Below are 13,948 nucleotides of genomic sequence, written 5' to 3' on the forward strand. Positions count from 1 at the left end.
TGCTGGGAAGGGTGGCTTTTGCGAGCACCTCTGTGTCAGGGGTCTTGTCTTGCCACTTGATGTTCAGTAGCTTCCTGAGGCATGTTGTGTGGAAATGGTTCAGCTTCTTGGCATGTCGTTGGTACACTGTCCAAGTTTCGCAGGCGTACAGTAGTGTGGGGAGAACTACTGCTCTGTAGACCTTTAGCTTGGTCTCAAGACTAATGCCTCTTCTGTTCCAGACATTTGCATTGAGTCTACCAAAAGCTGCGCTTGCTCTTGCAATCCTGACGTTCACTTCATCGTCGATTGTCACATTTCGTGACAGTGTGCTGCCAAGGTATGTGAACCGCTCCACCGCACTGAGTCTCTGACAAAGAATACATAGAAGAAGAAGACGAAGAAGAAGACAACGAAGAAGAAGAAGGAGAAGAAGAAGAAGACAAAGAATACATAGAAGAAGACAAACAAGAAGACAAAGAAGAAGAAGAAGACAAAGGAGAAGACGACAAAGGAGAAGAAGGAAAAGAAGAAAAAGACTCACCACGTGGACGGTCAGGACGTAGGGGGAGGGTCCAGCAGGCGTGTTGACGTACACGGCAATGTCTCCGGCCAATCGGGCCCCAAGCACATTGGGCGACATGCTGACCTCGGGCACCATCGTGGAGTTCATGCGCAGAGTGGTGGTCAGGCCGGGGTACTTCTTCCCTAACTGCCCCCAACAGACATGTTTTGTCATGTGGTGTTGCTGTTGTTGCTGTTGTTGTTGTTGTTGTTGTTGTGTGTGTGTGTGTGTACTTCTTCCCTAACTGCCCCCAACAGACAAGTTATGTCATGTGTTGTTGTTGTTGTTGTTGTTGTTGTTGTTGTGTGTGTGTGTGTGTGTCCTTCTTCCCTACCTGCCCCAAACACACATGTTCCATCAAGTGTTGTTTTGGGGATGGTGTGTGTGTGTGTGTGTGTGTGTGTGTGTGTGTGTGTGTGTGTGTGTGTGCGCGCGTGTGTGTGTACTTCTTCCCTACCTGCCCCAAACACACATGTTCCATCAAGTGTCGTTTTGGGGATGGTGTGTGTGTGTGTGTGTGTGTGTGTGTGTGTGTGTGTTTAGTTTAGTTTAACGTCTTTCCACTATTTAGTGATATTGGACGGAAGTGTGTGTGTGTGTGTGTGTGTGTGTGTGTAATAATATCAGTATCAGTATCAGTAGCTCAAGGAGGTGTCACTGCGTTCGGTCAAATCCATATACGCTACACCACATCTGCCAAGCAGATGCCTGACCAGCAGCGTAACCCGACGCGCTTAGTCAGGCCAAAATACAAAAATAAATAAAATAACAACAACAACAACAACAACAACAACAAAAGAAAAAAAAGATAAATACATAAAAATACTACTACTAATAATAATATTACAACAACAACAACAACAAAGATGATACTAACAATAACAATAATAATAATGGATACTTCTTGAGTGCTTTCCACCCTTACAGAGAGCTCAAAGCACTTTTCAATAAACATTACACACACAGACACACACACACACGCAATAACTTACAAAAAAGGAAGAAGAAAAAATTATGATCTGACGCAAAAAGTACGAAACAGACAGATGTAGCTGAATGAGGAAAGGAAGAATCACTGAAGGACTGGGTTTTAACGCGGGGAATGAGTCGCCACCGTGAATCGGAAGATGATCTGAGTTGTCGTGGGGGTGTGTAGGTTTGAATGACTTCTCTCAGATACTGAGGAGCAGCACATGAAAGGGAGTGGAAGGTAAGAGTTGCGACTTTATACTGAATGCGGGTGTGTGTGTGTGTGAGAGTGTGTTAGTGAGCGTATGTGCGGTATGCTATTCAGTGAATGAGCATGTGTGTGTGTGTGTGTGAGTGTGAGTGTGTGTGTGTGTGTGTGTGTGTGTGTGTGTGTGTACTTGAGTGCACAGGCACATATGCTTTTTGTGTCAAACTTCATAATTATACATCATGAAAGTTAAGACCACTCTCACACACACACATATCTCTTCCTCCTTCTGTCTCCCTCTGTTTCTGTCTCTCTCCACAATGTCTCTCCTTGGTGTCAAGAAACCTGTTGGAAATGAACAACCTGCTTGTGGAAAATGAGCATGCATGTGAATCTATTTGCTTATACAGGTGTGTTGATCAAAGGTTTGTATCCTGTGATTGGGGATGAGTTCCATTTTATAATGGAATGTCCCAAGTATGATCAGATGTAAGAGAGGTATGCGCCTAAAAATATTTGTCTTTGGAAAACAGTTTTTAACTTTTGCAATATGCTCAAAGGAGGCAAAAACGTTGTCTTACCTGCAAGTAAGTTTATCAGATTTGCAAATGTCTGGATACTCTTTTGGGGGTTAAAAGACGTGTGTTTTCTCAGCTTCTATATGACACTGTTAAGCATTTGGAAACGTTTAATCTGGGCATGAAATCATTATTTTGTGGCAATCCTCCACACTCCAATAGGAGAGACAAAGAAGAAGAATCACTGAAACGTGTCTACTTTTTTCATGTCTCTGTGCCCTTTTTCATTCTGCAAGGAAGTACCATGATTGTATAGATTTCCATGGGTATATATGTATTTGAGAAGGAAGTACCATGATTGTATAGATGTGCATGGGTATATATGTATTTGAGAAGGAAGTACCATGATTGTATAGATGTGCATGGGTACATATGTATTTGAGTGAGTCTGAATGTGCTGTCTGTACTTCAACAGTTCTGTTTCCATTTTTCTCTTTGCCCACGATTGAAGGCTGGATGTAAGAAAGCCTGTACATTTCACTTCCCTCACTGAAGAAAGCTGTGTTTGTTCTCTGTCTCTCACCATTGCCCTTTTCACTTTCTGTACTCTGACCCTCTGTTTCTCATTCTCTCTTTCTCTCCACAGGTATGTGCTGTTCAAGAAAAAACCTCCTCCTATTTGGAGTTTCACGACCTATTGGCATCTACACCCTTAAGGTCAAGTTTGTTCGGTTGGAGTTGTTTAGAAAAAACCCAAAGCTTGTGTGTATGTGCATGATTGTACAAAATAATATGTTTGGTTGTAACGAATAAGATTAAGTTTTTTCATGTGTATGATTGTACACAATTATATGATTGTTTGTAATGAATAAGATTAAGTTAGTTTAGTAGCTTTACTCTTTAATGTTCTTTTTTTGTTTGTTTGTTAATTGTTTTCCTTACAGTCTTGTTTTTTCTCTTTTTTCCCCCCTCCAATTTTCCCTTTCAAGGGGAGATAAAACAAACAAACCGATGCATTATTTGCTTATTTCAATACCCTCTGAAATAGAATTCATCCATCCATTCATTCATTCATTCTGTCTCTTTACTCACAGGAGGAAACAGACGGCCAATGCAGGTGAAGATGAGATCAGAGCAGGTGGTGTTCAGAAATGCTTGGTCTTCCAGGGGAAGCTGAAATCATCATTGGCCATCATCATCATCATCTAGTACAACACAATACAATACAATATTTATTTATCCATTTGGAAATTAATTGTGCATCCACAAGTACTGATTAACATACCAAAACTTTGCAGACGAGACTTTCATTACAGTATAATGTTTTCTCACAATACTTAGTTTCTTCAGGCATATTCCTCTCGCAGTACACTAAACTGACTTACATTTATTTGCTTATTTATCATCATTGTTGTCTTATTTATTTATTTATTTATTTTATTTTTTTTAAATTATTATTATTATTATTACTACTACCTTTTTCTATATTATAATTATTATTTATTTATGTAAGCTTATCTTTTATTTATTCCCCCTTTTTTTTCTTTTTTTTTCTCAAGGCCTGACTAAGCGCGTTGAGTTACGCTGCTGGTCAGGCATCTGCTTGGCAGATGTGGTGTAGCGTATATGGTTTTGTCCAAACGCAGTGACGCCTCCTTGAGCTACTGAAACTGAAAATGAAACTAAACTGATGTTTGTGAGATGTGTGTGCTTGAAAGGATTGAAACTGATCATAAGCCCTTAGCATTGTGTGCTCCTTCCCAACCTGTCAATCAAGGTTGTATACAGAAAGAGGTCAAAATTGTACAATAGATAAATGTGTGAAATGAAGCACATGCAGATGCGTTTAGAAATGCGGTATTGTCAACTGAAATGTGTGTCCAGTTACAAGGTGTAGATGTCAATGAAGCATTAATCCATTCATTCCCACAGGTTCCCCTGGCATACTGATGTGTAAAAAAGAAGAAAATATACTGAAATTTACTGCTTTTCCTCCAAACCGCTACCTGAGGACACAGCTGGAAATACTGCAGAAGTTAGTTCCCTTTGCAGTTTGTGCAAATGTTCGAAAATGCACACCATTTCAATGAAACGAATTTTGATGCTCATCCACAACACAGCACAAAGTTTCATCATTCAATAAACAAATTCATAATCAAATATCTAACACAAGCTTGCACAAAACATTCTATCCATCCAAACTGCCAAAGTAGCCATGAAAAAAAAAGAAACAAAAAAGAAACAATGCTACCATTAATACCATAAAAATAAATAAATAAATAAATGTGAGCAAACAGAAATAAATCAAAACAAAGGGAAGCAAACCACTTATATAATCAAATAATAAAATACATTTTGCACTGCACATTATGAACACAATGCTCAATGAAATAACCATAACTGAGACTGCCTTCACACTGATGTCACCAGGGAAGGGGGGGGTGACTCACATCCTTGGTGGTCACATTGTAGCGGAGGAAGCCGTGTTTATGGGCAGCGTAGAGCATGGACTGCGGCACGTACTTTCCGACCCAAAGGTACAGCATGTTGCGGGAGGAGGGGGAGGGGGGCAAGGGGGATGGGGGGAAGGGAGGGGGCTGGGGATCTGCCGTCCACAGGATCTCCCCCTGCTCACAGCATTCAAGAGAAAAATTTTTTTTAAAAACCCAAAGACCACTGACAAAAGCATTCAAGAGAAAAACAACAACCAAGAAAAAACACCCACTGACAAAACATTCAAGAGAGAAAAAAAGACACAAAAACACTGACAAAACATTCAAGAGAGAAAAAAAGACACAAAAACACTGACAAAACATTCAAGAGAGAAAAAAAGACACAAAAACACTGACAAAACATTCAAGAGAGAAAAAAAGACACAAAAACACTGACAAAACATTCAAGAGAGAAAAAAAGACACAAAAACACTGACAAAACATTCAAGAGAGAAAAAAAGACACAAAAACACTGACAAAGCATTCAAGAGAGAAAAAAAGACACAAAAACCCTGACAAAGCATTCAAGAGAGAAAAAACCCCAACAGATTCACTACAATGATTACATGTGACGTGTACAGTGGACTGGAGACAACAGGCCCAACTAGAAAGCAAGTGTCAGTGTGTTCGAGTCCCACATACAGACCAGAATTTGTACTCTCTCCATTCAATACACCTTCCTTGAGTTGTAGGTGGTCTGGATAGCAGTCTTTCGGATGACACGATAAACTGAGGTCCTGTGTGCAGCATGTTAACGAAACCACAGCAACGAATGGGCTGACCCTTGCAAAATTCAGTAGAAAAATACATTTTGATATTGAAACTCACTTGCAGTTTAGAAAAAAGAAAAAAAGACAAAAAGGGTGGTGCTGCATTGTGGCAATGTGCATGCTCCATGTGCAGCCTGGACTTTATGCAGAGAAATGTGTTGTGACAAAAAGTAATACAATACAATTAGCATTGTGAAACCTTTTCCTGGGTGATTTCACTAGCACTGTGACACATCTTCTTGGGTGATTACATTAGCATTGTAAAACATTTCCTGGGTGATTACACTAATATTGTGAAACATTTTATTGGATGATTACACTAGCATTGTGAAACATTTTCACGTGGATGATTACATTAGCATTCTGAAACGTTTTCGTGGGTGATTACATTAGCATTGTAAAACTTTTCCTGGGTGATTACACCAACATTGTGGAACCCCTTCCCTGGATTACATTACCATTGTTGGAACCTCTTCCTGGGTGGCTAATTCAACATTTCAGGGTTTCATGATTTGCACAACAGAAATGAAAGCAGCAGCAAGTACAACAAATACACAAACTCAAATGTATTCTAATTCATATCTAAAGTGTCATGATATCTGCATTTTGAAGAACATCTCACTTTCATTTAAAAAAAAAGAAAAAAAGGTGGTATGGGGTGGCAGGGTGAGGGGGTGCTGGAGGGTTGAAGGAGGTGGAAAAAGCACCAGGCTTGTCACAAAAAAAAGAAAACAGGAGTTAACAAAGATTCTTCTCCACTGACACCATTGAACAACGGATTGGTGTTTTCGCCTACAGGTAACGCGTCCACCCAGGAAGCGAAAGAGTGCACTAGTTCAATTCCCCCACACACCAGTATTTTCTCTCCCTCCATGAGACTGTGAGTGGTGGTAAAGATACTAGTCATTTGCATGAGACAATAAACCAAAGTCCTGTGTGCAGCATGCATGAAGTGCATGTAACTGAACCCATGGCAACAAAAGTGTTGTCCCTGGCAAAATTCGGTAGAAAAATCCACTTTGATAAGAAAACAAATACATCTTGCAGGCAGAAACGAAACAAAGGGTGGTGCTCTCATTGTAGTGATGAGCTCTCTCTGGGGTGAGCAGCACAAATTTCACACAGAGAAATCTGTTGTGACAAAAGAGTAATACAATACAATACAATACAATACAATACAAAATGCTTTCAAATCTTTACAGATTCTGCTCAGATTACAAAGTACTTGAAGCCCGCAAAGCTTGCAATCACATCATGTGTGTGTGTGTGTGTGTGTGTGTGTGTGTGTGTGTGCAAGTGTAAGCATGCATATATACACGTTGGTGGATGTGCACATGTACAAGTGTACCTCTGAGTGTGTGCATATATGTGTGCATACGCATGCGTGTCAATATTTATGTCATGCACAAACCACAACAAAAGTAACTCACCTTGTGGAAAGTTTCCATGTAGGTGGGCTGAAAAGAGGGGGGAGCCACCATGCGATAGTCCAGTGTGAACAGATGGCGCACCAGATGGGAGAGCACTGCAGCAAACACATGGAAATGTATGTTTTATCACTTTTTGGGCTTTGGGTGCCCCGCAACTTGAGACGTTTTGTTTTCCATATTTTTATGATGATGACTGATGATGATGGAGGTGACAATGCTGCTGTGATAGTCCATTATGTTTGAGACTGGTTGACAGCAAGTTACAAATTGTACACACTAAATGTATTTAATTCATCTAAATGGTCCATGATATCTGCTTTGAGAGACATGTCCACTTTCATTTAAAAAAAATGAAATAGGTCGTATGGGGGGCAGGTGTGAAGTGGGTGCATGGAGGGTTGAGGACGTAGAAAAGACCAGCTTGTCCATATAAAAGCTAACATGGTACAAAGTTTTTTCCAGACACACTGAACAACTGGTCATTGATGTTTTGAGTAACCGTCACGCCTAGAAGCGAAAGAGTCATTAGTTCTAATCTCCCTACGACATATTTCTCTCCCTCCTGAGACTGTGAGATGGTGTAAAGCAATAGTCCATTTGTATGAGACAATGAACCAAAGTCTGGTGCAGCATGATGAAGTAGCAGTAACTGAACCTTGCAACAAATTGGTTGTCCTGCATATTTCGAGAGAAATCCGACTTATAAGAACAAGTCAATATATCTTGAGATGCAGAACAATAATGGGTGTCCATTATGTAGTGATGACTTCTGGGTGAGCACAAATTTCACAAGAAAATCTGTTGTGAAAAGGTATAGCAATACATACAATACGATACAATACAATACAATGCTTTCAGACTTTACGACTGCTACAGATGTACAAAGTCTTGAGCCTGCAAGCTTGCATCACATCATGTGGTGTGTGTGTGTGTGTGTGGTGATGTGTGTGACAATGTAGCTGTATATAAGTTGGGGATAGTGCACATTACAAGTGTACCTCTGAGTGTTGATAATGTGTGATACCATTGGTTCATTGTTTTGCATGCACAAACCCGACAATGACAATATGTGGACCATTCATGTTGGAGGCTGAAAGAGGGGGGAGCCACATGCGATGTCCATGTGAACAGATGCGCACAATGTGAGGCACTGCAGCAACAATATGTATGTTTACATTTGTTTGGTACTCGCATTGCAACTTGTTCCATATTTTAGATGAGACTGAGAGTGCAATTGTTATATCATATGTTGATTGACATTGGTCCATTATGTTTGAGATGACTTGACAATTGGTCCATTATGTTTGAGACGACTTGACAATTGGTCCATTATGTTTGAGACTGCTTGACAATTGGTCCATTATGTTTGAGACAACTTGACAATTGGTCCATTATGTTTGAGACTGTTTGACAATTGGTCCATTATGTTTGAGATGACTTGACAATTGGTCCATTATGTTTGAGACGACTTGACAATTGGTCCATTATGTTTGAGACTGCTTGACAATTGGTCCATTATGTTTGAGACGGCTTGACAATTGGTCCATTATGTTTGAGACGGCTTGACAATTGGTCCATTATGTTTGAGACGACTTGACAATTGGTCCATTATGTTTGAGACTGCTTGACAATTGGTCCATTATGTTTGAGACTGCTTGACAATTGGTCCATTATGTTTGAGACTGCTTGGCAATTGGTCCATTATGTTTGAGACTGCTTGACAATTGGTCCATTATGTTTGAGACTGTTTGACAATTGGTCCATTATGCTTGACAATTGGTCCATTATGTTTGAGACTGCTTGACAATTGGTCCATTATGTTTGAGACTGCTTGACAATTGGTCCATTACGTTTGGGACTGCTTGACAATTGGTCCATTATATTTGAGACTGCTTGACAATTGGTCCATTATTGAAAATTGGTCCCTTATGTTTGGTGCTGCTTGACAATGTTATACTCCCATGCTAATCATATCCCAGTGTCAAACAGGACTCAGAGATACAGATACCTGCAGTGCTGGTCAGGAATTGGAGTAACACTTCCAAGGACACATCTGTGTAGTGGGTGACCTTTGACTGTATGGTCCCATTCTTTCCATTTGGGCCCATGGCACTTTTTGCTCTAGGTAGGAGCCGGCCGTGGGCCAAAAAAAAAGGCCCACCTCTGATGGTGCTTGAACACATGTCCTCCTGGTTGCAAGTCAATGTTGCTAACCACTTCACTGTAGCAGCTGGTGTTTCTATCACATCTTACAATACACATCTTTACTACAGCTGGTGTTTCCCTCACATCTTACAATACACATCTTCACTACAGCTGGTGTTTCCCTCACATCTTACAATACACATCTTTACTGCAGCTGGTGTTTCCCTCACATCTTACAATACACATCTTTACTACAGCTGGTGTTTCCCTCACATCTTACAATACACATCTTCACTACAGCTGGTGTTTCCCTCACATCTTACAATACACATCTTCACTACAGCTGGTGTTTCCCTCACATCTTACAATACACATCTTTACTACAGCTGGTGTTTCCCTCACATCTTACAATACACAACTTTACTACAGCTGGTGTTTCCCTCACATCTTACAATACACATCTTCACTACAGGTGGTGTTTCCCTCACATCTTACAATACACATCTTCACTACAGCTGGTGTTTCCATCACATCTTACAATACACATCTTCACTACAGCTGGTGTTTCCCTTATATCTTACAATACACATCTTTACTACAGCTGGTGTTTCCCTCACATCTTACAATACACATCTTACTACAGCTGGTGTTTCCCTCACATCTTGCAATACACATCTTCACTACAGCTGGTGTTTCCCTCACATCTTACAATACACATCTTTACTACAGGTGGTGTTTTCCTCACATCTTACAATACACATCTTCACTACAGCTGGTGTTTCCCTCACATCTTACAATACACAACTTTACTACAGGTGGTGTTTCCCTCACATCTTACAATACACATCTTCACTACAGGTGGTGTTTCCCTCACATCTTACAATACACATCTTTACTACAGCTGGTGTTTCCCTCACATCTTACAATACACATCTTCACTACAGCTGGTGTTTCCCTCACATCTTACAACACACATCTTCACTACAGCTGGTGTTTCCCTCACATCTTAAATACACACCTTCACTACAGCAGGTGGTGTTTCCCTCACATCTTACAATACTACAGTGTTTCCTCATCTAACGTACCTCATGCCCCATTTACTTTAAAACAGTGAACAGCTACGTGAAACTTCAAGTGTAACTTCAAACTGAAACGATGTCAACAGGATACTGAGTGTGAATCCAGTAAATCACAAGGGCGGGTGATTATAGTCAAGCAATAACCTAATTAAAAAGGTCAAAGGCCATCATAGCCTTATGCCATCAAGGCAATGAATCACATCCATGTGCTGGGGCAGCAAAGTATGGATGAATCCCCTGCAGTATTTAACATTCCTGACAAAGCAAACACCTTTCCTCAGGTGCAAATGCGAAAACAAGTAGTGGCTTCTCCAAAACACAACCATGGCTAAATGACTTGAACCTGCAAGTGATCACGGACACAGTCCAGTGTGACTGACTCGGCTAAGATGCACTCTTACCTAACATGGTCATGACTAACACACACAACTAACAATCCTCTAGTTGCTTGCATAAAGGAATTTTTTCCTTATTACGTTATCTACCTCTTACTGTGACCACTGTGCAAGGGCAGGGAGTCGATTCCTGTCGTGAATATACTGTATGTGTAAATGAAAGTATATGGCGTACCTGGAAGTAGTTACTCGTCTGTATCTGACTTTCTTGATGCTTTGCATCTTCATACGGCTAAGTTTTGTATTGTCTTCGATCTTTGACAAGTTGACTGACAAAGACTTGTATCTGTCACTGTACTAGCTCGTTGTGAATGAGTAAGTTACGGGCAATGCGTGAAGGGCCACTGGTCTCGGGTTCTCAACAATAGACAAGTATGTACAAGTGAATAGTACCCCATGCCACACTGTCACACCACAGAATAAAACAAAAAACACTATGCAAAAAAAACAACTGAACATAATCTATTGCAGTTAACTGATGAACAAGCAAAAAAAAAACACAAATCATGAAACAAAAATGTACTGTTGATGAAAACAAAATTTGGTTAACTGACATCAACTGACTCTCACTTCCTCTGGTTCTCTGATCGTTTGTGTGATTGATCGTTGTGCGGTCGTCAGAGCTTCGTGCGGGAGCCTCACTCGCTTCACTCACAGAACAGGTTCAGCAGAAGGAAGTGCCGTGATGTGTACACTGAATCAGCCACGTCACAGTGAGCTCGCTTGATGGGGGCTGCCTGTGGGGTCGTGCTGGCATACATGTAGTATTGTATTACTTACTTTATTCTTGAAACCAGTTTTCTCTGTTATGAGAGATTTAAAGGTTCAATGCAGCCTTGAAGGTATGCTTCATTTTAACATTTTTTTAATTTTCACAATGTTGTTTGATATATAATTATGTTATGTTTCAGTGTTACCTTGTTTTAGTATTTATTATACTACAACTTGTTTATAAAAATCTATTACATATTTATTATTATTTATTTATGTAAGCTTATCTATTATTTATACCCCCGTTTTTTTTTGTTTTTGTTTTTTTTGTTTTGTTTTTTTGTTTTTTTCTCAAGGCCTGACTAAGCGCGTTGGGTTACGCTGCTGGTCAGGCATCTGCTTGGCAGATGTGGTGTAGCGTATATGGTTTGTCCGAATGCAGTGACGCCTCCTTGAGCTACTGAAACTGAAACTGAAACTACAGCTGGTGTTTCCCTCACATCTTACAATACACATCTTTACTACAGCTGGTGTTTCCCTCACATCTTACAATACACATCCATCAGTTCATCTTTGCATTCTAGCCTCCATCTACCCAGTTTCCCCAACTCACCATTCACTGCCCCCTCCTCTTTTACCTTTAAAACAGTAACACTCAACTGTGAAAATTCAAGATGTACATTCAAACTGAAACTGATATGTCAACAGGGGGATATGATGTGTGATCACAGTATATCAGCAAGGGCGGGGGTGATTATAGTCAGCAAACACCTGAATTTAAAAAGGTCAAAGGTCCCATAGCCTTTTATGGCCATCAGGGCAGTGAATTCATATCTACTGTGTCTGGGGCTCAGCAAAGGATGATGGGGATGAATTCTCTCCTGCTGTATTCAATATTCCCTGACCAAAGGCAATACCCTTTCACAGCAGGGTGGACTGCGAAAAATCAGAGTAAGGTGGCTTTCCCAAAGACACAACCCAGTGCTAGAATGGGACCTTGAACCCTGGACAATGGTGATCACTGGACACAAGTCCAGGTGTGACTGACTCTGCTAAGATGCACTCTTACCTTAACATGGTGCATGACACTAAACACACACAAAACAACAAATCCCTCTGAGTTGCCTTCATAAAAGGAAATTTTTTTCCTTAAATTACGTTTATCTACCATACTTACTGTGACCCACTAGTGCAGACTCGGGCAGGGAGTCCGATTCCTGTCCTGTGCAAACTACTATCTGCCTATGTGGATAAAATGAAAGTAACTATGGCCGGTAACCTCCTGGAAGTAGGTTACCTCCCCTCTGTATTCCTGACTACCTTCCTTGACTCCTGATCCTGTGCTCTTCATACGGCTAAGTTTTTTGTATTTGTCTGTCTATCGATTCTTTGACACTCATGTTTTGTATCTGACAAAGACTTGTATCATGTCACAAACTTACTAGCTCGTTTTCCCAATTGAGCTAAAGTTACGGCGCAATCGTAAGGGCCCACTTCCTCGGGTTCTCTCAACAATAGACAAAATATTTACAAATGAAATAGTACCCCCACCCCCCCACACCCCCCACAAAAAACACAACAAAACACACACATGCAAAAAACAACGACTGAACAAAAATCTATTGCAGTTAACTGACTGAACAAGCAAAAAAAACAACCACCAAACAATGAAACACAAACATACATGTATACAAACAAACATTATGGTTAACTGACTCAACTGACCTCTCACTTTCCTCAACTGGTTCTCTGCATCGTTGTTGATCTGATCGTTGGCGGCGTCACAGAGCTTTCCGGGCAGGAGGTCCCTCACTTGTCTCTCCACCTCACCACGGAACAGGTTCAGCACGAAAGAAAGATCGCCGTGAATGTGTACACTGACATCAGCCACGTCACAGTGACAGCCTCCCGCCTTGATGGCGAGCCTGCCTGTGGGGTCCGTGCCTGGCAACAGTGTTAGTATTTGTATTACTCTTTTTCTCACAACAGGTTTCTCTGTGTGAGAAAGAATTTAAACGGCTCCAATTGCAGCCTCTGAAGGATTGCTATAAGCATTTTAACATTTCCTGTTTTAATCTTTGCAAAGTTGGTTTGAAATAACTGAAGGGTTGTTCAGGTGTTACCTGTGTTTGTTCTTCTCCACAACTATGTTGTACAAACACACACACATGCACAGACACACACACACGCACAGACACACACACACACACACAGAGTTATAGAAAAAACTTCCACAATCATTTCCAAGTAACACAGTCCCTGAAGACAGACCTATGGTCTGAAACATTGGTCGCCTCTTATCAAAAGTAAGTCTTGTTTCACAACCTACAGTTTTCATAAGCTTTCTCTGTTTCTGTTGATATATCAAAGAACACTTTAACATTCCATATCTGAATTAATAACTACCTACCGACACCTCCGCCCCCCCCCCCAACCCCCCAACCCCCCTCTCTATGGTCCAGACACTCACCAATAACCATGGTGAGAGAGAAACTGACGCCATTGACAGATACATCCACACTGCCAGACATGGAAGCTTTGAGCCTGCACACAAAATAATAAGAATCTTCTTCTTTGTAAATTGTTTTTCATCTTTAACTCCTTGACTTCTTCTGACGAATATGGTCATCAGCGAACTGCTGCTGCCTGCTTTAAGAGTGAGGGTACAGGTCAGGATGTCAGTCACC

At 40.8% G+C, this 13,948-nt stretch overlaps 1 protein-coding gene across 1 annotated transcript in view; it reads right to left on the bottom strand.

Annotated features, from left to right (window-relative positions):
* The window catches only part of LOC143285537 (bactericidal permeability-increasing protein-like), a 35,180-nt gene that overhangs the window by 13,326 nt on the left and 7,906 nt on the right, over positions 1-13,948 (bottom strand). The window contains exons 4-9 of the mRNA XM_076592897.1: positions 13,732-13,805; positions 12,987-13,205; positions 6,932-7,026; positions 4,690-4,866; positions 3,332-3,412; positions 524-691 (exon numbers count right to left, since the gene is read on the bottom strand). Of these exons, the coding sequence (XP_076449012.1) occupies positions 524-691; positions 3,332-3,412; positions 4,690-4,866; positions 6,932-7,026; positions 12,987-13,205; positions 13,732-13,805 (814 nt within the window). The remainder of the gene's footprint in view (positions 1-523; positions 692-3,331; positions 3,413-4,689; positions 4,867-6,931; positions 7,027-12,986; positions 13,206-13,731; positions 13,806-13,948) is intronic.

This window comes from Babylonia areolata, chromosome 9 (genome assembly GCF_041734735.1).
Source record: "Babylonia areolata isolate BAREFJ2019XMU chromosome 9, ASM4173473v1, whole genome shotgun sequence".
In the NCBI taxonomy this organism is placed as follows: Eukaryota; Metazoa; Mollusca; class Gastropoda; order Neogastropoda; family Buccinidae; genus Babylonia; species Babylonia areolata.